At 41.1% G+C, this 26,031-nt stretch overlaps 2 protein-coding genes across 3 annotated transcripts in view; one reads left to right on the plus strand and one right to left on the minus strand.

Annotated features, from left to right (window-relative positions):
- LOC126565684 (uncharacterized) overlaps nucleotides 1-26,031 on the minus strand; it is a 343,737-nt gene that overhangs the window by 199,030 nt on the left and 118,676 nt on the right. The gene's annotated exons all lie outside the window — the stretch shown is intronic.
- Nucleotides 1,102-25,615, plus strand: LOC126565000 (Kv channel-interacting protein 4-like). Of its 2 annotated transcripts, none has more exons than XM_050222135.1 (5): nucleotides 1,102-1,561; nucleotides 9,677-9,868; nucleotides 25,010-25,083; nucleotides 25,177-25,389; nucleotides 25,489-25,615. In XM_050222135.1, exons 1-5 carry the CDS (start codon nucleotides 1,144-1,146, stop codon nucleotides 25,597-25,599), a joined length of 1,008 nt encoding a protein of 335 aa, XP_050078092.1. In that variant the 5' UTR covers nucleotides 1,102-1,143; the 3' UTR covers nucleotides 25,600-25,615. The 2 variants fall into 2 exon arrangements, with proteins under 2 accessions (XP_050078092.1, XP_050078093.1); XM_050222136.1 differs by lacking the exon at nucleotides 1,102-1,561 and adding an exon at nucleotides 6,255-6,535 and having other exon boundaries at nucleotides 25,489-25,609.

Raw genomic sequence — 26,031 nt, forward strand, 5'->3', positions numbered from 1 at the left:
AATTAGAGAAAAAATCAAAATGAAAAAGTTAGCTGTGTTTTGTATCAAAAAATCATCAAAAATGTTCGTGTTTTAGAAGATCCTAAGGAATAGCATAAGTTAGCCTCTAATTTTTTTTATTTGCAACTCACAGATGATAACCCAAGCGAACAATCATGTACGCACTTAATATCATTCGAAAATTTGTTTACTCTTTTTCATCACTTTTTCATTGTTGAATTGTTGAAAGTTCTGAACTGGCCTGCCATGGTAAATTTTTACCTAACCTATAGAAAAATACGCTGCCATTTACCGAAAATTTAGCTACAATTCTCGTGATAATTAACTGTCAGTCAATTTTTTCCGTGGCTCTGAGCCGTCAAAGGACTTTTTGATAAAAAAAAACATGTTAAGACCGGTGTGTCTGACTTTAGCTCTACCCATTCGAAGGTTAGATTCTCTCAAAACTCATCTATAACTTTAACTATCTATAACATTCATCTATAGATAAAAAATTTTATAAAAAAATAATTTTGAGTGTTTTCCTCTATGTTTTCCTCAATAAAAGGAGTACCTTTTTCGAAACTGAAAATGTAGCTTTTCCTTTCTTTATTTATTGAGCAAACTGCTCTAATATTAACTCTTTTTTTATTGTCTACTTTTAGATCATCAAAATCCGGCCAACGGCTACGAACAAGGCAAACTTTTTCTTCCCATTCAATCCGTTCCCTGCTCGTCCGTCTCAAGTGGGAAGCAAACTTGGTTTTAATATTTAATCACATCATATCCCAATCACGGCCGACACACTTCAGCTTAGCTCGACCATAAAATCCTCACCGTCAAGTACGATTTCGCCCCATTCCATTCGCCTACGATTTGTCTAGTGCATGGTGAAAAACTATCGAAAAGTGTGAAAGAGTGTAGCAAAACAGTCAAAACCAAATACCGGTCCCTTGTACGGTCCCGTACCAGCGCAAACCGGGTTGTGCCGGATACGTTTATGCAGGTGTGAAACCACTCGTGCGAAAACAGCCCTAGTGATAGTGGTTCGTTTTTCCCCAGGCAGAACCCACTGCCAGTGTCCATCAGTATTTGTGAGTGTGTGTGTTTTTTACCGTTCCACTTCCTAAAACGTGTGACAGAACTTGTTCTGCCAATTCAACCATGGAAGCAGTGGCAAAACCCTCCTCGACACGCTCGCAGCAGGTACTCTCGGTGCAGAGTCAGCAGCAAATTGCGATCGAAATTATCAGCGAATCACCACCGATCGCCCAGCAACAGCAACAACAGCCACCACACCAACAGCTGCAGCATCAGGAGCTACAGGCGCACACCCTGCTTCAGCAGTGCCAGCAGCAACAGCAACAGTCAGCGGTCCCACAGCCCAACGTGGATATTGTGTTGCGCGAATCGACCCGTAGCAATCTGGTCAGCCGAAAAAAGCCTTCCAGCGCCGACGGCAAAAAGGGTTCGGGCCACAAGAGCCGGGAGGACCAGAAGGGCGAAGGCAAGTCCGTGTACCGGAAGTTCTTCAAGCGCATCAAAACCATCCTGGACGGTGCGGATCCAGACGCGAGCAGCAGTAAGTGCACTGTTTTTGTTCCTGTTGATTCTCTTTATCCTTTTTGCTGGGTTTGTTTGTGTTGGACGGCGGGTGTCGTGTTCTTGAAATGCAATCAAACCTCGTTGGTAATTGCATTTAGTATGCAAAAATGTTTTTCCCCCAAATCGAATTGGTGACTTGATTGGGGTGAACCCCGCTTGTCCGGTCGCTGATTAATTTGCAACATCAATCTACGTGTGGTGGGGCATGTTGAACGAGTTCATCGTCGTAACAATAAAGCTTTGGTACGGCTTCCACTGCATAAAGACGCAGGTGCCAATGATGTATCATGCATTTGTGAATTAAATTGCTGTCATGTTGGTTTGCCAGAGTGAAGGAAACAAAGGGAAGTAATAATTTTGCGTATTGAAATGTATTTACGACCAGTTTCATTGGGAAAGTGTTGTTTTATTTGTGGAACCGGATGTAATTTCCGTCAGATGGAAAATAGGCATTGAGCTGTAATGTGCAATAAATTATTATGTATCTTATTTCATTCTTTTTTCCTCACGGAATCGATTGATTGAGCAATTGACATTATGGTGGAGCCTATGGGATGGTATTAACGTTTGAAATTGTTTCAGTACATTGGTATGAAAGTAATGGCATTCGTCAAACAATGTAAGCGCATGTTTATGTTTCAATGATTATTAATCACTAGAGGCCACTGGAGATTTCAATAATAATTTCGTATTGCTCCCCATTTGATTCATTATTATGCGCCAACAATTTTGTGATGGTTTTCCATTACTAAAAAAAAATTTAATATTTTATCATCAGTGTAGTGTAAAGTAGCTCTTTTTAAAGAGGAGTGAGCTGCTATTCACCAACTTGTTAAAGGTGAGGCTTCTCAGTAGTTCAGCGCTCACTGAGGACGAATAGCTTGAAGAGTGCGAACACTCGCCTTCCGTGTGGGTGTAGAGCTTGAAGGGCGGCTACCTCATGAAGGAGAAGAGCTTCTAAATGATCGAGAAGAGCTCGAAGAGCGCGAAGGGCTATCTAATGAGGGCAAAGAGGTTAAAGAATGCGAAAAGTTACCTTGTGAGGGCGAAGAGATACAAAGAGAGCGTAGAGCTACCTCGCCAGGACAAAGAGTTTCTTCGTGATCGAGAAGAGATCGCGAAGAGCTACCTCGTGAGGGCGAAGAGCTTGAAGAGTGCGAAGAGCTTCCTCACAAGGGCAAAGAGCTTGAAGAGTACTAAAAAAGGCGGAAGGCGAGGAGTTACCTCGTGAGAGCAAAGGGCTTGAAGAGTGCGAAGAGCTACCTCGTGGAGGCGAAATGCTTGAGAGTGCGGAGCTATTTTTTTAAATAGTAGAGTTTACTTACCTCTAAAGCCAACTATACAACACTGATCACGAGTTCTCTATCAATAGATAGCTAAGAAATGATAGCACATCGCCTTGTAAGCAAGCTTTTACCAATTACTATCAAAATTGCTTAAATAGAAACGTTGTATGAGTTTTGTTGACATGCAAAAGTACATACAAACGATCAATATTGCCTCAGCGTCAAAAATCAGCTTATCAATGTATCAACACTTTCCTCGAAACTGTCGAACTATAGATGAGTAATGAGCGTAAGCTAAAGCTCCATTAAACACAACACAACTTGTGCAACCAAATCTCATCAACGCTCGAAAAGTCATGCTTTCTAATGGAGACGCCTGGTGCTTCACTTAACTTGAAGCACGCTACAAATCTCACCAAGCAAATTATGTCTGTTTTTTTAATTGCCACGTAAAAGCCTCATCATATATCAACTTTCAATGTTCGTAACACCCCTGTTACATAATATTCTTCCAAGAAAAACTCGGCAAAGAAGCGAATGTTCATTTGTGACTCGATTTATTGCTGTTGTGCAGGGCATGCACGGGCTGAAGTGTTTACCCATTGACACACTTCATTAGTGTAACAAAACGGTACTTCAAATGAGTGTGTGTGTGAAATCAAACATCGTCTAAAGTGTGCAATCGATTCTATAGCACAGAAAAAAAAAAGAAAAAGAAGGGAAAGGAATTGTGAGAACGCTCAATACGATGGAGCCTGATGATGTGTGAACTGTGTGGGTCTTCTCCAATCGCTTTAGAGAATCATCGGAAAGTAAGTGAAGCGTTATGCCGATTGTTGACAGCGGTTTCGTTCGGTTTGGTGACAATGATAAATACCTGAGCAGCAAAGCAAACAAAGCGACAATCGTAATCGAGCACTGCTCGATTACACTTGGAGATGATTATTGCTAAAGAAAAATGCTCGAAAAAGCAACATTGGACTACGATACACAAGCGATTGCTATTATGACAATCATTTTTTGGATTTGTTTTATTAGGGCCTAATACACATCATGTTACTACACGGTACTAGATCCTTGCGGCGAATGCTGCCGATCCAATAAAATAAAGCTGCACAACAGCTGAACAACATGTTTAACCCGTTTGCCGTACCCTTGTAGCGTGAGTAACAAATTTAATACACATTCCTTTTACCCATTGTGTCCTCACACCCCTCCCCCGAAGAAGGTCGAGCAAAACAAGATACACCTAGGCAAATTATGGTGTTCGCAATAACTGCTGCTTTCTGCCGTTTGAAACACACCTCTTTTACGCGTGCCACTCAATTATTTAGCCAACCCAACCAGGGACCAAGGCATCGCGAATGGACCTGTGCTATCGAAGCACAGGCAAATTTGTCTAACTATCTAATCCATTTACTGACGCAGGATAAACAAACACTTCGTCCAGGCCGGGGTACCTACCTTCCGCCTTCGGTTGCCCTCTCTGTTTATCTACAAATCCACAAACACCCATATAAATAACGGTACATAAACATTGCTCACCCCTCCCGGACCTGGCGGTTGGATCAGGTCGTGGTGTTTGAACGACCGAAACGAACGGCAAGTATGGCTGGAATCGACGGGGTCTGAGTAGAGATATGTTTTCTTTAGAACCATCCAAGACACATACAAACACACACTGAGCTAAGGTTTTTTCTTTCTACTCTGCACGGTAGGAAATCGGTTGTGACGAGCATGCCGAAACGATCGGCTGACAAAACAGCTCAATAACAGAACGATTGATTAATGATGACGTTCTCGAGTTGACAAGTAAACCTCGACAGCTAATCATTGAGCATCGAAAAATCGTCAGTCGAGGACAGTTTGGATGGTGAAGGTTTGTTCGAATCGTCAACCGTTAAGAAAACCTGTACCGATTCACAGGAAAGTTCCCCAACAGTTGTGGTGTGTGTATGTGTGTCTGTGTACTCAGTTGGAGCTAATGGCTTGAGGCAGTTCTTGGGTACGTTTCTTTGAATTCTCATTCCATTTCTTAGGAATATGATATGACAATTTTCACCAACACGGCACATGCAAAATGTCGTACCCGTCGCGCCTTGGATTTTGTTGGTTGCGGACACTTTTTCTGCATTCCAATGGAATGATAAATAAGCTACCTTTTTGGTTAGACACGTCGCACAGATATTGATATTATTTTGATACGATTATAGCTAATGCCCTTTGAGGGGATGAATTTCATGTGCCCTGAGGGATTTGATGTTCCTTTCAGGAAAATAATACCCGACCAATAGAAGATAAATTTTAGCAACAATTATGTTATTCGATACATTGTAGTTAAATATGATGGCACCGTTTTTATGTGACCATACTTGTTTAGGATGAAATGTTTAAGCCTTACGCTTTGATTTTCTATGCAACTAAACTTGTAGCGTGACATATGAACTATGAAATGACATTTATTCTTTGTTCGAGATTTTATAAAACGTACAACAGAAATATAAAAAATACTATTAAATCCTCTCTGTTTTTCAAAACACTTGGGCATCATTTCCAACAATCTCCTTCTTTACCTTGAAAGCTGTACCTTAAAGCTCATAAAAGCAATTGTTACGTCTGAAAAAAATTGCTTCACAGATCATAATCATGTCATTTTAAGATCACTGTTGCAGCATGCATCTCCTATATATATGTCCTTATAATGCATAACGGATGTAAAAGTTTGGTAGTGGAGAACAGTCGTGGAAAACAGGTTTGGTCGTGGAGGTCGCTTTACTGATGTTTTCCCCTTTTATAATGGAGTAAAAATAAAAGTTTGCTAGTTGTTGCAGAGTATTTTCAAAATATACTTATCGCCTTTAATAAATAAAATACAATCACAAGTGCATGTTTATTCTAAGACTCGTGGCACAGGTTTTATTCTGTTTTCTCAGAAATTGAAACGTGCACCTTACTTCGTGATGCATTGCACCAATATTAATGCCAATCATTACACTAGTTTTCTCACCAAACAATATTTGTAACCGAAACAACCTCGCGACTTGCCGCCCAACTGCACCCAATAACGACGGTACCATTCCATCTGGTGTGTATTGTGTATAAATATAACACCCCCAACACCGTCGTCGTCGTCGTCCAGCGAGCAGTCGACCGATGGAGTCACGAATGAAACCATTTCCACTCCGTCTGCTGATGTTCATGATCGCTGCTTGCGTTTCGGCAACTTGTCAAACACCCGCCAGCAAACGATCGCGATGTACACGCGCAGATTTAGACACAAACCGCGCTGGTGTGCTTCGCAGGTGTGCGTACGATGCTGAGAAACCGGGCCCGTTAACACGTCCACAAGCTGTTGGCCCGGCGCCAGGGTTCGATCGCCGACAAAGCGTGCCCCACAGTCGAAACGAGCCAGCGGACGCTCGCGGTCCGAATGTGTGGACGCGGTCGACCCGGTACGACCGTGCTGGACTGGTGCTACCGTACGATCGTGCGTCTGCTGTTCAGACCACCCGACGATCGTCCGCCCGAACCGGTCAACGGAACAGTGGAAGGAGCGGCCGCCATTACACTGACAGCGCCGGAAACCCTCGACAGCAATGGCAGACAGTACAGGCGGCAACGTCGACGCCGGGACGCGATCGCACTCGAGTTGCTCACGGGCAGAGGTACGGCAGCGGTGTAGATTAAGTCGGAATTGCATGTACGCGTGCAGGAGAAGTTAGCATACACGCACACACTAACGCACGCTCGAGAGCGGGAGATTGTGGTCTGACGTGATCACTCGCGATCGTTTGACGTGTTTTTAGTCGTCATTCAATCGTTGCCCCTATTGGATGGTAAAACGATTGCGTTCGTTTCGCCGAGGTTCTGAGTTTCGATCGAAGGATTGATCGATTGCTATTTGTTCACTGTTATGTGTGTGCGATCGTGATTGAGTTTGAATTTTGTTCAATTTTGCTCCAGCGAACAGCTCCGTCCGTCGTTTTTTTTTTTCGATTAGATGGATTACACGCATTAATTTTGAATTGAAAAAAACTTACCCATACACCGAAACTAGTCAGGGTCTGTTTAATGTTTCGGTGCTGCGTTTGGTGAAAGATCGCTCCATTGCCTGTGACAGGGCACGCGCGTGTAAGGTGCTGTGTACGATGGGTGTACATATTGTTTACCAAATATTACGACTCGTGTGTGTGTCGAATCAGAAAGGCTTTTGCTTTTCTTTTTGCGTCAAACAAGCTTTCCTCCCCCTAATGTAATCACGGTGTGCGAGTGCGTGTGAGCAAAAGAAAACAGTTGCAGCAAGGTGAGATTCATAGCATGAATCATCATCATGGTGATGTTTGAAGCAAACCATATCGAGCGTAAAACAACGAGCGAACCGAAAACCTTGAGGCGGCGATTTTTCCACATTAAGCTGAAGTAATCGCACTAAAAAACGGTGTGCATGAAAGTAGTCATTGCTAGTGCGTGATAAGTAGTGGCGTAGAGCAGTGTGTGTTTCAAGTTCATTTGTGTGATCGTTCCATAGCCGTATAGAAAAAAAAATTCATCCTACATCAATTGCATTTCATTATCGCATGTCCTTTTGGATTGTGGCACATTGGCCGATAACGTTCCCCTAACGGAGAGTAGAAAAACGTTCGAAAAATTCTACTGAACTACTGTAATCATTTGCTTCTACCACTCACTTCAAAGGCAACGCCATTCATTAAAGCGGTTTCCAATTCGGTTGGAATGCTAAACTCAACTCTACGGTGGAGGCGCCTGGTGGTGCACTGAACAATTGATTTTCGGGTCTGTTCGGCTAGCTAATTAAAAATCGGAAGGAAAAAACTTAGCCAACTTTCGACCGTGTCCAAGTGGGTGTTTGATTTGTTTTTCGTTTTTGCTTAATTTTGAATTTGAGGCAATAAGCGTTGTTGAAGATTTTGAAGTGAACGATGGGAATTTTAAATATTCGGCAATTTTACGGTAAGTCTAGTGGCGCAGAAAGCCATTGTGAACGAGCGTGAGTCACGTATTACTTAATTGATTATTCGTTTTAATGAAAACTGTTCGTTCATTTAAATTTTTATCCAATTCGGTTCAATAGCGGTAATTAATTAATTAGTTAATGAAGAACGAGTTTTATGTGTTAATATGATGAATGTTATGTATTCTATAGTGAAATAACCGGCTTTAAATAATATTATATTTCGAGCAGCATTTTCATATTGTAAATTATTTTAAAATAATTTAACTAAACATAAGTTTTATCTATGAAATGACACAGTAAAAGAAAACTTTTTTTTTCTTTGCTTAACGACATATATATCGTCGACATAAACGCTTAGTTTATGTCGACGATATAATGGTGATTCCACGATTTTTTTTACTGTAATAATTTAATTCAATTGATTAAGTACTGTAAGCAATTGGGTTCATCCATATACCAAAAAAATATTTTAATTAATAAACACGACGACGAAAATAATCTCTTGCATGAAACTACCGATTTTTGTTCAATGTTAGCCTCAAAAAACTATCGATAGTAAAACTCTATCTATAATTTTTTCATCATAAATTCAAATATTATTCATTGTTTCAGTCATCACGCGTGGTGTTGACGTCATGCTTAATAATGAATAAATTAATAAATTTGAATGTAATGTGCCTCTCATACTAATACTTTTCTAAATATTTAAAACATTTTCTTTGAATCCATACTTAACATACAGTTTTTTTTCTTATCCATGAGAACGGCCTGGACGTATTAATAAAAGCTCCTTTCAGTTTAGTTGATTTGGACATTTGCGTCTCCGAATCGTGAAAGGGCACCTGATTCCAGGTACTTCTTAGCGTGTTGTTCTGTCATCCAAAAGAAGAGTTTTGTTCAAAGCGGGGATCTTTAACGTGGGAAGACACCTTTTCCTGGGTGTACTCAGAAAATTCGATGTTAATCATTAGACCACGATTAAAATGCTGTCCATAGCGGGTGTCTTAATCGTGATCCACATCTATTCTATCGCATCTTGTGGCTGTAGGTGTGGTATCCACTCCTGCTTTCCTCCATTAATTCTTCCATACATCATTCATCATACAAGCAAGGTACATCACACATAAGACAAGCAAACAATAGGAGTTGAGGGAGAGGATCACACTAATAATCCGTTCGCACGGCAAAAGACCATAGAAGATTATCTATGTCGTGGTATCCGAGGCCTCAACCACATGCCGGCCGTCATTCGAATAAACGCACGATCTGCTAAGATACCATGAATACAAGGCTTCAAGGACATCACTCACAGTTGTTGTGTGTCCAACTTTAACCCATTCGGTACCCAAAAATAGTTCAAATGGAGATGCTGCCAACAGACCTTTAAAGTACATTTCATGATCACACATGTCTCTCAAGATTACGACATTCGGTATCAGTAGAAGCAAATGTACTCTAGCGAGGGAACGAAACAGCATCATTTATTTGTCACCGTTCTTATGCAAATTTAAAAATCCATTACCATGCAAATAGCATTCACTAATGAGAAGTGCCTCAACCCCAGGAAAACTCATCTCCCCAGAACAGTTCAACATTTCGTGTTGATTATTCGAGCGAAGCAGCTTTCCGTGGCTGCGGGAGACTTTTCATTCTTCCAGCTGGCGGCAGCCTCCCGTTGGCAAGAACCGTGCCCATTGCATGATGAGTATTTATTTACTCCGTTTTTTTGTTTTGGTTCTTGCTCTACAGTCTTTTGCCTTTCATGTAGCTCACGTGCCTTTTCTCATTGCTCTTCTTTCTTTCTTCCCATTCTCTTGTTTTCCCTCCGCAGAACCGGAAGCCGAAGATCTGCCCGTACCGGCACGCTACTATCCGGACTCGCTGGTCGAACTGACGCGGACGGCTCGCTTTACCGAGGAAGAGATCAAGCGAATATACCGTGGCTTCAAGGCCGAATGTCCGACCGGCATCGTGAAGGAGGAAACATTCAAGGGCATCTATTCACAGTTCTTCCCGCTCGGTGGTAAGGATACCAAGTAAACAGGGCCATCCGTAGATGCTGCTTCCGGTCCGTCTGTGTTTCGCGTTTTACGTTTTGTAGTTTACTGCCCGTGTGTTCGTCCGACTGCCCGTCGGGCATCCTTTTCCCTCGCCTTGATGTCGAATCCGTAGCGGCAACGGTCCGTAGAGTAGAGTATGTTTGCTGCTGATGTTTCTTTCGGTTCAATGGCCCACCAACCGTGTTGGTGGGCAACTCGGTCCGCACTGGCAGGCACAATCTTTGCAGATGTGACTTCGCATCATTTATGGATGACCCAGATTTGTTTTTTTTTTTGCTTTCGTTTTTGCATGTGTCAGTTGTAGTTTGCGTCCTTAAGCCGTTTTATATTGCTTTCGCTTGGTGAGCGCTGTGCAATAATATGCATCGTTACTGCCCATCACGATCAGCTTAGTGATATGTTCATTTTTATTTCCATCCTGATGGCTTTCTGTTGCACGATACTCATGGAGTTTAGGGTGTATATGTTTGTTTAATATTTTGAATGACCATTTGTGAGGTATATTATCAATTTGTTATTACAGACGGGGGTTTTTGAAAGCACCATCAATGTGTTAACCTTGCAAAAGAGAATTAAAGTAGTGTTGCAGCAAAGATTAAATAGACAAAGTCAACAAAGACGAAGAAAAATGGTGATAAATACATACAATATACAGAGGGAGTAGTTTCTAGTACTGACGTACTAGAAACCATTCTGTACAAAACTCTCGCATAAAAATATAGAAATTTATTCTAGATAGTATTTCGTATGAGGACTATCAATTGCTAAACTAAGCTACCAGACGTTAAAGTCTAAATAAATTACACCGAATTTGTAGTCAGCGACCAACTGACGAAAAATTATTAATTTAATTTTTTGGGTACTGATAATAAAACGCCAAGATTACCTCATTCACGTACCGTTTACAAAATCTCTTCTTTTTTAACGGCTTGATGCCAGTATCGTTTAATATTTTGCTCTATGACTCAATCTGAGGGGTATTTTCGTACTGTTTTCTACTTCTTGCAGTCATTTATTACAGTTTAAGATGAATTTGCGTCTTAAATTATGGATGTTTGTTTGCGTCTAGGCCATTAGAAGCCATTAAAATAGAATCACATTAGTTACTGTTCTTCTAAAGTGGTTTCGTATTCCTATGTCATATGGTCAAAGGCTAATTTAAGAAGCATTTCCTGATTTAAGATCAAAATAGAAGAATCAAAAAGCATCAAATCAAGTAAATTTGCTTTCAAAAATATTTAAAAAGTAACCAAGCTGCACAGCATTGAAGAATGTAATTCGTGTTCATTTTGTTTACATCCAATGAATGAATGACCAAAAAAAAGGAAGGAAGCGAATAAATCGCACACAATGCAAAAAAATATCAACCAAAACAATGTACCCAAGGTCTTCCTCACCTTCATTATCACACGGAGTGACAGAACGAACTGATGGATTTGTCCCAACAAAAATACGAAGCCTCTTACATAGCTGCTGAAACGTTAAAAAACCGCGTGAAAGCTTTAGTGAAGAAAGGGACGAAAAAACACACAATGCTAACATATTTCCCGAACAAAGGAAAAATAATGATTTCGGCAAAGCAAAACGACAACAGTCATCTGTAATGTGGCTCCAGGACAGGCAGATACCATTTGTTTCGCGCATTTGATGTTGTCTCGTACGCCTCGATGACACGAGGACGACGGACGATGGCAGAAAAAAGATATTACGGATTGTTTCGGGCCGATTTGTCAGGGCTAAGTATTAATTTCGTACATTCTTTTTTCATGTTTTTTATGTGTAATTATTACTTTTACATTTTCAATTTCAATTTCAACCATTTGGTGGCGTTGAAACTTTCACAAAGCTAAACATCTGGTTTACAAACAAAAGCAACAGGCACGGATAGATTGGTTGTGCCCGGGGCTGAGATGAACTAATTAGCAAGTGAGTTTAAAAACATGTACTACTCTACCCACCGGCTTACGGCAGACGGTGCTTTTGTGTTGCTTTTATGCCTAAAATAATATTGGCCGCAGAAAAGATGGACGATCTCGTTGAGCAAACAGCAGACGAAGTCAGGGAAAAGCCGTTTCCGGCGATATTATGATAGCCGGTTGTTTCGTGCGGTCAAAGATCACAGTTAGGGAGGAGGCAGAGGGGAGGGGGGGGTTAACATGTGGGTCAGGGGTATTGATATTTTTAGCCCCGAGTATCTTGATTTACCCTGCACGATTCGAGCAAATCGATTGATGTGGTTGCTATTATAGCAGGCGGCTATCGGACGCAAAACAGAATGATTGGACACTGGCGTTTAAATATGACCTCGATTAAATTAATCATTTCCTTACCCAATCTTTTTATGAGGATTTGCGACCATAGCAAGGGAGTCGTATTTAGGATTATCAAAAAAAGGTTGTTTAGAGATAAAATCTATTGTTTGAGTAAGTTAACGTTTATCGTTACATTATTTTGAAGCTATGCAAGCAATTGATTATTTATTCTTAATGTTTTTTTTTATAATAATCTAATTGTATTTTGAGACCCGATTGAAAGGGAGTTAAAGCTAACTGAATGCTACATCACAAAATATAAAGTAGTTATGATTCCAGAACTGGAAGGGCCAGTGGCGGAAATGATGCTGATCCTAGCTATTGAATATAAACTTTTTGAGTTCTGTGCATTACAAGATCTGGGCAAGAGGATATTAGCCAAGAAGGATAGCTAAGAAAGAAAGCCAATTCAACTGAATTCAATTTATTTGTTCGCCTAATAGCTTAACCAAATTTGCTTAAAAACTGATGCAACTTAAGAATGCCCTACCCTTACTTGACCTAACCTAGCCTAACGAAAAAAAAAAATTACGATGGATAGTACGATGGAGGATAAGGATGACGATAGACGGGAACAATAGGATATTTAGACAAAGTGAAAGTCAAAAATGTGGGACATAGAGTTAAAGGCTTGCACTGAACGCAGTAAAGAGTTCTTTCACCCTACTGCTGTGCGCCTGCGAAGGAACTAGAAGAGAGGATCAAGTACGAATGTTAAAGGAGGAGACATACAAATCTAGCCGGAGGTATGCAATAAAGGAGGATTGGGCATTGGCACGGTGGGATTCGAGGGAAACTAATCCATCTATCCGACATCTGACGTCATAACAAGGTAGTGTATAGGCTTGCTTTACTAAAAATTTTCTGGCGGCAAACCTAGTAAAGGTAAAGGCCACCTCTGCACCCGTTCGAGGCGATCTTTATGGATCTTGGCCGAGAGCGACCAGATCACAGAACAGTACTTAAGCAGCGATCTGACCTGAGAGACAAACAGTACCTTGAGACAAGAGGCATCGTGAAAATCCTGGGCAACACGCTTAATCACACCAAGGGTCATCCGAGCCCTACAGACTATGAAGTCGAAATGATGTGAAAAGGTTAGGCCAGAGTTAAGCAATACACCCAGGTACTTAATAAGAAAAACACGGATAGATTCTATTGGACTACTAAGGGATATCTGAGCTCAGTGAGACTGCTTTGACTACATCTTCTGTTGGGAGATGAATCTACTGTGAAAGTCAAGTCTCTTACCATACAATTAACGTGAAGCTTTTTATTTGAAAACGAAGCTATTTGAGGTAAGAGAGCTGTACGCCTATATACTGTGGACGGCTGGAACTTTTCGACTAGGAAGTATAATTGCTTTCTAGACTTGCTGATACCACGTAGTTGGATAGTCAGTCATCACTGCGGAAAAATGGCAGTGAATAAGAGTGACTCCTAATATAATTTACTAGTAAAAAACTATAAAATGCCTGTAATAAATGTCGTGCATACTATGCCAAAGTTCAGTATTCCGGCATGCAATATTTTGAGCAAGAATAACGTAAAAGATGGTACGTTAAGGAATTTAGAATTTCGGGACATAATAAAAATACAAATTGTGAGGTCCTCAGGTAGCTCCGAGCATAAAAATATAAAGCATAGTATAAACTTACTACATGTACGCAAAGGTAAATATATAATGCCAATAACCCGCATACATATTTCCAATTGTTCTTCAATCAAACAAAACCCTGTGTAAAACAAATGCTAACGCTGCGGATTATGCTAACATCACATCTTCAAAATAACCGCTGAAGCAAACCACTCTACAATAGGCTTGAGAACGCCAAACACCATGCTTGTCGTAGCAAAAAGAGTACACGCAAGACACTTTTGCTTTGTCGAGTTCTGCAAGTTTGGTATGTTGATTCCTATTGCCATGTTACCCACAACAATCGTGTACATCTTACCGAAAATATGTGAAGAGTAACAAAAATGTAAATTATTTTCCTTTGCCGGGCAAACACAAGACGTTGGCACGGTTTTGCGTGAGGCGGGCATTCTCTCGGTCATTAACTTCATCCGGGGTGCTTTATTTTCCATTGGTGTACCGGTCAAAATGCCGGTACCGAAGTTAGTTAGCTAACAAACCGGAAAAAGTTGCATATAAAACATTCTTCCTTGCCACACGAAAGCCGGTAACAACGAAAGCCGGTAAGATAACTCTGCGTACCATCATTGCACGACCTGCTGATGTTGTGTTTGTACAAAAAGAAAAGACATGCATGTAATTCAATTATGCTTCTATAAATATGATTTCCCCCAGCAGCGCACACAGAACGGGAAGAAGTTTAGGTTTCGTAAGCTTGGAAAAATAAATTTTGCTGATGCAAAAGGTGTGAAAGCTTTCTATCATCCGTTATAAGGCTTCACAATTCACATGTGAGAGGTACATAAATGGAAATGTGGCATCAGAAAGTTTGGTTCACGTACGAGCAAAACCTTGGTTCTTTTATCGAGTTTTTCTATTTCTCGTTTTAACTTAGTCCAGCCGCTTTCTATGAAGTTGATCAAGTTTTTGCCTTTGAATGTGTGCTATTCGAGGAAAGTGCCTAGCAATGGGTGATGGCGATAAGTCGCTAAGCGATGGAGATCAGCGATTATTTGTAGCAATTGCTTCTTTTCTCAGCGAACAATTGTAAGTTTTCGACGAAGAGCCACCAATTGATGGTGAGCTGCGATTGCAATAAATGCCCTGTCAAAGCAAGTAACACGCATTAAGTGACACGAACTGCCTGGTGCAGAAGGATACTTTTGTGTTTGGCCACGGGACGTTGGTTTCCACGATCCACCATTCGTTGGGGATGTTGTAGCATAACTTTATGAGACGTTTATTATGTATACCTAACACTTAATAGTGAGGCAATGCAAGGTATGATGGTGTTATAAATTTTGTGCCAAATTGTGCTAGACAAAGCAACAGGTAGTTTGTTTGGTTGGGTTGTTATGGACAAAAGGATTATCCTACCTGTTGGTCGTCTGAAAGGCTATCTTTTTTATATATTGTGAGAGAGAGTTTGTTCAATTATATACCAATTATCTAGAATAATGTTAATAATATTTGCATAAGAAATTTTGTCTTTCATTGATCATCCAAGTTTTAAGCCTTAAGCCTTGTTAATCCTTAACAGCTATAAGTAATGCTGAGAGTTCTTTTCCAAAAGTCATAACACATTACACAAAATCTCAATGTTTTTAGAGTGTTAATAGGACAAATATGTAACGTTGACTATATCGTGAAGCCTTATCCTTTACTGCATACAAAATTTTAAGAGAGCTAAAGAAAAAAGAAGATTTAGGAAAAGTTCAAGAGGATCGGGGCTCAAATCCCATCCGGACCGTCCCCCCGTGTGTGGACTGACTGTCCAACTACGTGGTATAGGCAAGTCTCGTAAGCCATTCGATGGTTGGTGTGAACTGGAAGGTCGTTAAGCCTCAGTTTAAGTATCTTAAATTGAGAGTACGTCATTCGATCTCCAGATTGGTTGGAGAATCATGTCGCCTTTCCCTAAATTGATGCAATTGTTTCAAATAGCTTCAGTATCGTTATATCATCGTAGAATGCATATCGTTACATCGTCGTAGAATGCATATTACTTTAAAGCCTTTATGTTAGATCTAAAGTTGAATGTTGTTAAAAAAGATCTCCAAAAATCTTACATGTATGCGTGCGTTGCTATAAGATGAGAGGTATATCTATTAGAATAGGGCATTTCTTGACATTTTTGGTTGGATCTTAACAGATAGAGAGTACAGGTTAAGACAATACTATGAATAAAATACTTAACTTGCTTGTTTAAGACAAACATAACCACTAGCCCCTTTTATTGCGCCCAAAAGGCACAATAATAAAGATGCCAAAATATGACAAAGGTGGTTCTAGTGATTCATATGAGAAGATGACAGATTTAGTAATGGGTTTATGTTCCTTAGACTCCATAGAAATTATCCTTTTTATATTAAAAACAAAGTTTAAAACTACATTTATTCATCAAAATAAGTGATCGAATTTCTGACAAAGCGGATCAAATATTCGAAAATGATTTCAAAAATTTGAACTACAAAGTATACAAAAAACATATTGCTGATAAAATGACTCTCTCTCTCTCTCTCTTTTCTTGGCTTAACGACCTTCTATAGGTCTCGCCGTCCATTTAACGGCTTACGAGACTGCCGATACCACGTATTTGGATAGTCAGTCCACACACGGGGGAACGGTCCGGATGAGATTTGAACTCCAGTCCTGCCGTTTGTAGAAATGAATGATGGCTAATAAAATGACTGTACTCAATTAAATGAAAGCTGTCTTTAACAACAGTAATAATAATTGATTCGAAGCTTTCATAACACGTTAACTCAAAATGCGTAGTGCTAAGTGTCGCTTGCTTTTAACAAGAATAATAAAGACCAAACTTCAACAATGTTGCTGAAACAAAAAAGTTGCTGTTTGTTGTTGAGCCTGCAGTAGGATTATGCTAATCGACTGGTGTTATGTTGATCTGCCAATGATGAAACGACAACAGAAAAGAGCCTACCACAAATCCACAACGTAGAGTAGTTTCGCCACTGCTGGGTGAAAGTTTTTCTTCACAACAAGCAAAACAACACGAAACACGTGCTTGACCCGAGAATGAAACTTTCGATCTACCTTTGACATTCACTGCCGAACTTCGACATGGGACTTTATCGTACACTTTCTCACAAAAAACATGGCATTAAACTGGGTGTTTTTTCTTGTATAATCCTCTTATCATGATAGAATGCAGTCACATATAATCATTGAAGCTACTTAACAGTCTGATAAAAATTTGGAAAAATAAATTTTTCAACAAGGAAAGCTTATAATAACAGAATAAAATCATAACCGGAGCAGGTAATTGAACTAGGTCAATAAATTTCACCCAAAAACAACAAAACAAAAATCATCAACCAAGCCAGATAAACAATCGATGTTATGAGAAATAAAAACCTCCCTCGAACGGAACCCGACCAGCCGTAGATGGATCGCTTCTGGGCAGACACTACCCACGGGATTTGTTGTTTGGCGTACGTTTTCGTACGGTTGCGTAAAATGTGAAACCGATCGATCTTCAAATTTACGGCAATACACGATGAAGTAAACTCGAACAACCTACCACAGTTATCATAAATATTCATCCGCACGTCGATAGACAGACGGCACGCTTGGCTCGACTTGGAGGAGGATCGGGTAGCTTCCCATCCCTTCCGCAAAAGAAACGCATCACCAACGAGAAAACGCACCGACCGATTGCTCACGATAGTGGATATATTTACATAAACTTCATCTCGTCTGTTGTGTGGCGTGTTAAAATCAATAACCATCCAGGAAACGGAGGATGAGTATAGCTGGCAAACCGTGCGAGGGTTTGCCATCGCTGGAAAAGTGGCGGATGGTTGGTACGAGAATAGGAGGCAGCAAAGAATGTATTCAGCTGTCGGTGTAGCATCAGTTACATGCCCGAAACCCTTCCGATACAGCATCGAAGCTTTCGGTTTCGGTTTGTAATGGTTGGCCCGTACTGTTTTGCGTAGTAGTTTCGCTCTTTTTTTGTTGTTTCCTATCCTTCCCCCAATGAAGTAGTTATATTTTCAAATTTTCCAACCGAGTCAAGAGCACTTACTTTCCGCCAAAGGTTCCTCACGGCGTGCGGTACGGTTCCCATCGTAAAGTTTTGCCCGGAAACCTTACGGAGCTGGTCAAAGTGTTTTACGTTTCGCACAAGTAACACGATGCACGTCAGTTAACATGTTTCCACGTTCCACTTCTTCCCCAATCCGTACAACCTCACAGCATCCCATGGAACCCGGGGCTTAAGTTGCAAGTCGTTTGTTTTGTACTACCATACGCTCCGTGCTATCGAATAGTTGAATTTATTTAGTTTGAGAGGCAAAAAAAAGCCATGACTTGGCAGTTTTTGGTCAAGCGGCGGAGAATGAGGTGCGTTTTGCAAAATGGTACTACGGAAATAGTTGAGTGATGTGGCCCTAGGTTCCCCAGGGTAAAGGAGCAGGATCGTAGAAGCGGGGAGAGATAACCGAAAACGCCACACAGTACACGTGCGGTTGGAAATGTGGAAAATATTACATAAACTGAGTGAGGAACGACAGGAACGATTGTATGTTGGATGGGTCAAATACATTTGCTAACGAAAAGCATTGCACTAGGGTGTGCAATTAAAATTAATAACCATTGGGAGCGTTTGCTTCGAGCGGGAAAAGGGAAATAAAATTTTGTATTTCATTTTCGGCACGTCGCAAATACGTTTTTGCAAAGCGCAAACTGAAAGCATTTCTGGCAGACAAGCTGATGTAAAAGATGTAGTTTAAATACGAAATGAAATTTTTGGATAAAGAAATGTAGCTTACTTCAATAGGAAAAAAGGATAAAATATCCGTCCTTTGGCAGCTTCTCTTCTCATCCTTTTAGAAGTAAGGGCTTTATCAACTCAATTTTCAGTCAATTCAACAACAAAAATGTTTGCTAAAGATATTTTTTATATAATGAGGGTTTATTGATGTACCTTCTGCAATATATATCTTCATTTATTTGACCAATGGCTTTTGTCTGGACGCTGTGTCTTTTTTGGTGGTGATTTTGGAACAAAAATAATCTCAATTGCTCCTTCCTAGACTACCAACATTACTCTCGAAGTTATCTTCTCTTCACGAGCATGTCCAGGTGTCCAATTCATTTTCACAAAACTCGGTCTTGGGCTGCAGTCATCCATCCACGGCTGCATTCGTTCTCTGACAGTTTTGACTCCACTTGATCCAATTTAAGAGCTCACTGTGTTCCTCTACGCCTCGTGCCGAACTAAGGGTCGCTGACGAGCACCTTCTTGGTTAGGCATGAGTCCGGCATCCTCATCACGTGCTTCAGCCATCGTAGTCTTCCGGCTTTAACTACTGTTAAGATATCTGTAGTGCTAAGGTGTTCAGCAAGCTCGTGGTTCATTCTCCTTCGCTTAACGTCCATTATCCCACGCCATTAGAAAATGGCGAGTTTCTTGGGTTCCTCTGTTACCATAGCTACTAAGGTAGCTGAACTCCTCTACCATCTCAAGATCATCGCCGTCAACTGATACTCTGCTGCCGAGTCGGATTGATCCTCAATCCAATGCTATTGGCTTCGTGATTCAGTGGAGTGTACGCCTCGCACACCACCACGGGTGTCCGTCCAACTATGTCAATGTCATCCGCGAAGCCAAAGAATTGCAAAGATTGGGTGAAAATTGTGGCCTTGGTGCGATGTTAAATAGCAAACAGAAGAGTCCGTCCCCTTGCCTCAGACGGCTTTGAGATTAGAACGATTAGGACAGCATATTCAACACTCTCAACTTGCATTGCATGGTCTCGCCATATTGCTAACAGTGTCACTAATTGCTATTCAAATGAATAATTGTTAATTAAGCATCGTAATAATTCACTAAACGGTGAAGAATGCATCCACCAATGTTTGTTGCATCAATTGTTGATCATTTAATTTACAACCTCGAAAAAGTCCACCTTACCCTGAACGACAGCCAAATTTATTCAGTTGGAAAATTGTGACTTATCCTCAAGCCTTGGTGCGTGGTACGCTTTTCTAACGATTTGAAAACGTTCCAAAGTTCTGGGAAACTGTACACAGGAGCAAAAAGGCAAGTCAAGTTTCATAGATAAATACAAAAAAGTAAAACCTTCAACTCATCTTCAAGCTAGCAAAGTTATGCAAAAAAAAAAAAAAAAAAGAAAAAACCTTCACACCACCAACGAAGACACGACACAAAAGCAGACAGTAGAAGCGAATTAAATCAACCGATAAATATTCATAAGTGGCTTGTCGTCGAAATGAATTGCCAAATTTTTGTCCCGACCACAACTGCTGTGGTGGCCGCTGAATGTACTATACTGTGCGGTATGGGAAAAAAGCTCAATTCCAGACATCCAGTGACGATCCAGTTCGCTCCTCCGCCCATAGCCATCATCGGTTTGGGCATAGTTTTTTTTTCCTTCAAATTTTCATCGCATAGTCGTATCCCTGCTTGATGGATTGTCCGAATGCCGCAAATGTATGGACACACCAGCAGACTGTCACCATAGGCGTGTCCTAAATGTATTCTACTATCCCTGTGGCGGGCAGTGTATCCTTCAGCTTGTTGTGTAGTTTGCCGAACCGAGCTCGGCGGAGTCAACTTGATCGTATTCCGGGAGGAAACATAATTATGTAAATTATGATTATTCAAAACCAAGCGGCATTCCCTGCTGCTGCCAGCATAGCTCCAGTGACAATCCCCGTCACCGCTTACCATTCAATTGCAACGGAACATCTGTTAATCTTGTCCCCTCGCGGGCGGTTGCTTTTGCATTTTGGGATTATTCAATGCAACATGTTATTGTTTAGCAAATGCGGTTCTTAATTATGTTCCCACCATTAACGCTCGATATCTCGGCGCCAGTTCTGTGGTCAGTGGACGCATGGATTTTCATAAACCATGATTTATGATGTGGATTCTAAATGAGTGATTTTAGGTGCTTTGACTAATTTAGCATACATTTTCCGCTAAAGTACGACTATTGATAATGATATGCTCAGAGTCGTAAGCGTGTAAACTATTTGGTGTTAACATTTTTCGATAATTAATTTTTTTTATTCAAACTAGTGGAAATGACTAGAGATTTATCAGATACATAGACCTTTTAATTAACTCGAATCGAATTAAAACGAAGCGATATACCCAGATGAGGGTATGTCGGAGATCCTCGAAGCAATAACACATTTTTGCCGCCACTATTTAAAATTTCTTCGTACTGTTAAATTTATCCCTGTGCAAAGAAATTGAAAAATACAGTATCTCACTTCTGGAGAAGTTGTGGAGAAATTTTTTAAAAAGCTAGATTTCAGCTACTCAAAGCTGTAGAGTGTGCTTAAAATACAGCGAAAACTGTCAACCTCTCAGTCATTTGTGAACACTTCTGATGGCTTTATCCATCCGTATTTTTCCAGCATCCGTCGAACTTGAAAATGGACATTGTTATCGAAAACATGGCACCCATTTCTAAGACAAAGCTCTCTACGTGACAATCATTCAGAGCTCGTTGCTAACGTTGTTCGTGGAAGAAATTTTTTCCCAACGCTGGGCGCACCTTGATGCCGATGAATTTTAACGTTGACCAAAAGATTCTTATCTAATCTTGACTTTTGCTTGATTGGTAAGCAACTGATCATCCAGGTCGCCGAAAGAGAGCCAAAAGTGCAAATATTTGGCTTTATGATGGTAATAATATTGTTTCACGAAGCAGAACAACTTACTGTGAGCAGGTTTTCAGCTATTATTTCGCTTTTTAAAGCTTCGACTAACTCTCTCAGTTATTTATTCGAATATTAAAGTAAATAGTTCAAGCTAAATTTATTCAATCTGTATAAGCTTTAATTTTCTACAATATTCAACACTCTCACTTTTTTGTATCAATTCCCCGAATACAACTGAACTCGATCAATTCGGGGAAAAACACCCTTCAAGTATTTAATGGGAAATACCACGCCTTCGGGACATGTTAAGCAACAACTATAAAAAAAAACCCCAACAATACTCCGTTTGACCTTTCCGAGTACAGCTGGCGCACCTTTGGCATGTTGCTCACAACCATTTGCAGATGGCTGAATGTTGGGAATGTTTGGTATGCTTTTTTTCTGTTTATATTTTAACACAGAACCGCGGAAACGGTTGTAGCTAACGCTAGACAGTGAAATCCGTCCGTCCGTCCGTTAGGAAAAAAACAAAATTCGCAACATTAACGCCGATCCTTCGGTAGCTCGTGGCCCGGCTTGTACGGTGCTGATGGAGAAACCATTTTACGCACCGTTTGAGCGAAGCGAGTGAAAACGGTGAGCAAAAAAAAAAAAAAAGGAAAAATGGTGCTTATTTGCTACATGAAATTTCACTCAATAATTTCATCATTACGGATACGGATTGCGAGATTTTCGGGTGCGCAGGCCCCCTCTTTTACAACCTGTGATGGAGGGGCTCTTTATGCACTGAACCAAAGGAACCAAACAAAACTGAAGGATGAAATCTCGTGTAAAAAAAGGAATTTTTATGAGGCTGGTCAGTGATGGTAAATGATAGTTGACCACGCAATGCCACGAGAAACTGGGCAACCCTGGAACGGCTACTCACTGCCCAGGCACGGCAAAGGTGTCGCTTGTCTTAATTCTTCTCTTTTGCTTTGCACCTATGCCTTCTGTTCGATCGGAACTTTTTTTTGTTGGTCAGTGGCATGGTGAAAATTACCATAAATTTGACCTTTTCCTTACCTTCAGTAAAAGAATGTTGAGGGCACACGTTACATGACACAAAAGAAAAGGTCCTTCAGCATTTCGTCTCACTGCTAAAGGTCGATATACACAGGCACTGCTTGAGCCGTTCGTTCAGCGTGTCCCTTTGTTTCCTCGTCAACTGGCGAGGAATCATAAAATCAAAGCTCAAAGAATTCGTTAACCAAATCGCCAACCTACCGTAGCCCGGACCCGTCCAGGAGTTCATCTTAATGCTTTCCATATCAAACCGCTTCTTATCAGTTGCGTGTGTCGTAAAGACTAAATCATTTCTTCCGGGGAACTTAAAGTGTACGCTGGGCTAAATGGAAATGTTTTCAACGAAAAGAAAAAAAAAGTATGATAGACCTAACCTTTGGTTAAGGGTCAACCGGTAGGGTCTGCTAACAATCGTAAAAAAATGCCGGCCGGGAAAATAATCGATTGGTTTGTATGTGGGAAAGGCACTATCACTCTATTGTACATGCCGGGGACCAGATTTACGATTCAGATTCCGAGACCAATAGCAGCATAAAAAAAAGCTTCATAAAGCACAGTTTTTTTTTTTAGTTTAGTTTTAGTGAAAAGAGCAAGTCCAGCTATTTCACACACATTCCAAATGGATGAAAACATTTATTTGCCTCACCAGGGACCAGATATGGAGTGTTAAATGTAGCTCACCGTCTTTACCCATTTGCTAACGCGCTAACACACTAACGTTCGGGGTTTTGTGGTCACAGCTACACAAGCCTACCGGTAGCCTAACATTTGTGTGCCATCAATTTCAGCACTCGAACCATAAATCTCTACGGGGACCGTAGGCCGCATGGTAAAAGCGTACGAGAGACAGGCAGGTTAATTGTGGAGCCAGGCCACGGTGGTGGAAAAATCGTCGCTAATCTTAGCGCATAAATTAAGCACAGATCTAGCTAACCGAAGTTGGGGCGAAAAATTGGTTCGTCTGCAGACGAGCTCGGTTCCGACTCGCACGCGGGAAAAACGATTTTTGTCACCCCAGAATGGAGGTTTGCTGTTTACCGTCGGTACCACGGCCCGGCAAACGAATTGCCCGAAGGTACCGATGGTAATGGTGATGTCAATTTTCCTAACGGGACTGCGCCGTTTGACGTAAATCTTTACCGAGGCCGCCATATATTTTGTACACTATGGGGCTTTCACACAAAGGGGCACATATGGAATAAGGGAAGATGAGCTGAAATAGTCGTTTCCATCGGTGGTTCCACCGTTTCGTTCAAGTGTTTGCTGGCGATAGTGATGAAGGCGCCCGGTTACGCATACTGAATAGGTGATGGAGGCGCCTGGTTGTTTAGTGTTCGTAATCTTTGACCTGTTTAATACCTCACGTGAATTATTTCTTACTCATACAAAAACCTTTATAGGCTTTGAACTTTTTCCGCAAACCATTACACACACGTTCCTTAGCTTTTTTTTACGGTTTGCCGCCTTTCGCTCATCAGCGTTAAAAAATGCGTCATTATCATTAGCATTCAACAAACTCAATCTCATCAAACAGACCTTTGATGATTCTGCCAATAGAGCATTCGCTCTTCCCGGGGAAACCTGAATGGCTTCATTTAGCATTCAAAAACTTCACACCGTTCTATTGCGTTCAAAGGTTCCCAGATTCCGACACAAAAGCCAACAAAAGCATAAATGCAATTTAGCGGCGTCAAAGGGATCATTTTCCCAAATCCCTAACGGAGGGTACGCGCCATTTGCTTGCCACAACGGTAACCCCTTACGTGTGAGAGTTTTCCTAGAAGGGTGTTTAGCCTATTGAGCTATGCCCCTAGAGATGACGGTTAATTAGGGGTCAAAATTGATGATAAGCATTGTGTAAAGCCTGAACAGGCCTATTTTGTAAGAGTATACAGTTTAACCTTGACACTACGCATTTATTTCTTAAGTAAAATATAACAAATACATCACAAGTTCAGGCGCAGCTTTTAATCATATCTGGTCATTACTCTTGCTCTGCGGATTTCAAAATATTTTTGTAGATTTATTTGTTTTATTAATGCTTATACCCCACCATTCAGTTTGTTTTGTAGCAAAATGTAATACAATTTGCGCGTCAACAAACTTATCATTCTACTCTCTATGTTCATCTCATGATCGTATCTCATTTCATTTAACACAACACCCTGCATGTCAGCGGCCAGTGAGGCCGTTGATGCGTGTCTGTTGGTTTGTTCGCCATATTCGTGCATCTATCCAAATAGTCGATTATGGCTAACAGTTTCATTATCTTCTCTTCTCGGTATTTCTCTCGCTCTATCTCTCTTGTTTGCTCGTCCATTTTTGGCTGTTCCTCGTAAATGGCGCCCTGTGTTGGACCTGTGTATGGATGTACGAAATAAACAACTTCACCGTCCCGAACTCATCGCCACAACAAAAAAATGCTATAGCGAGCAGCGGCCAATACGCTCACTACGTCTTCAACTCCATCGATCTAGACCGGAATGGCTCATTAAGCTTTGAGGTAGCGTATCCACAATCGTAATACATGGCCGAATACTGGTCAGAAGCACAACGTCTCAATTTTGGGTTTTGTTTTCCATCCTATCCTGGGTAGGAATTTGTCGCCAACCTGTCGATTCTGTTGCGAGGTACCGTCGATGAGAAGCTGCAGTGGACATTCTCCCTGTACGACATCAACGGCGATGGATGCATCACCAAGGAAGAGATGAAGGAAATCGTAACGGCGATCTACGAGCTGATGGGCAAGGTGCCGGAAGGCTGCGAAGAGGAGCAAGCCATCAAGGAGAAGGTCGAACGGCTGTTTGAGGTAAGCCGGGAGGGTGACCTCCTCTCCGGCAAAACACATTCACCCCATTCTTACTTTTGTTTTCGTTTCGCTTGGTCTACCCAAAAACAAAAAAAAAAGAAAATGGATCGCAACTGCGACGGTAAGATAACGCTGGACGAGTTCATCGAGTGTTGCACGAAGGACGAAAGCATCCGCCGATCGATAGCCGTGTTTGACACCATCTTCTAAAGCGACGCATATCCACAAACGCCACAGATTTCCTGCAGTGTATGTTCCTGCTCCGTGCCAGCTGAACGTCCGATTGCTTTATTTCACCAAAATTTCTCGTCTTGGTGGATGGATGGAAAAGCGGATGATGCTCAGCGTATTAACCTCATGTATAGAGAACGGTGGCGGGAAGGGTAGTACATTTTATGGGTGACTTATCTCACAGCAAATCACAACGAAAATTATGCTTCTGCAGGGCAGGATTTGTGCTTCGATTCTAGCACTCGAATGTTATAGTTCGATCTTCACTAGCAAACAAAAAATTCAGTTGAAGCTCGTAGAAGGCAGAACCATTTCACATGCATGTTGAAACCCTTATCGCCAGATTCTACGCTCTTGTTACTGTGTATTGGTGGGATGGAAAAAAAGGCACAAACGTTTAACATTTTTCAA

Source organism: Anopheles maculipalpis, chromosome 3RL (assembly GCF_943734695.1).
Source record: "Anopheles maculipalpis chromosome 3RL, idAnoMacuDA_375_x, whole genome shotgun sequence".
NCBI lineage: Eukaryota > Metazoa > Arthropoda > Insecta > Diptera > Culicidae > Anopheles > Anopheles maculipalpis.

What these genes read in the sequence shown, in the direction of transcription:
- LOC126565000 (XM_050222135.1), top strand. Translation starts at nt 1,144, where the DNA reads ATGGAAGCAGTGGCAAAACCCTCCTCGACACGCTCGCAGCAGGTACTC. An exon ending in GGATCCAGACGCGAGCAGCA is followed by an intron (nt 1,562 to 9,676) that starts GTAAGTGCACTG and finishes TTCCCTCCGCAG; the next exon opens with AACCGGAAGCCGAAGATCTG. An exon ending in AGGTCGAACGGCTGTTTGAG is followed by an intron (nt 25,390 to 25,488) that starts GTAAGCCGGGAG and finishes CAAAAAAAAAAG; the next exon opens with AAAATGGATCGCAACTGCGA.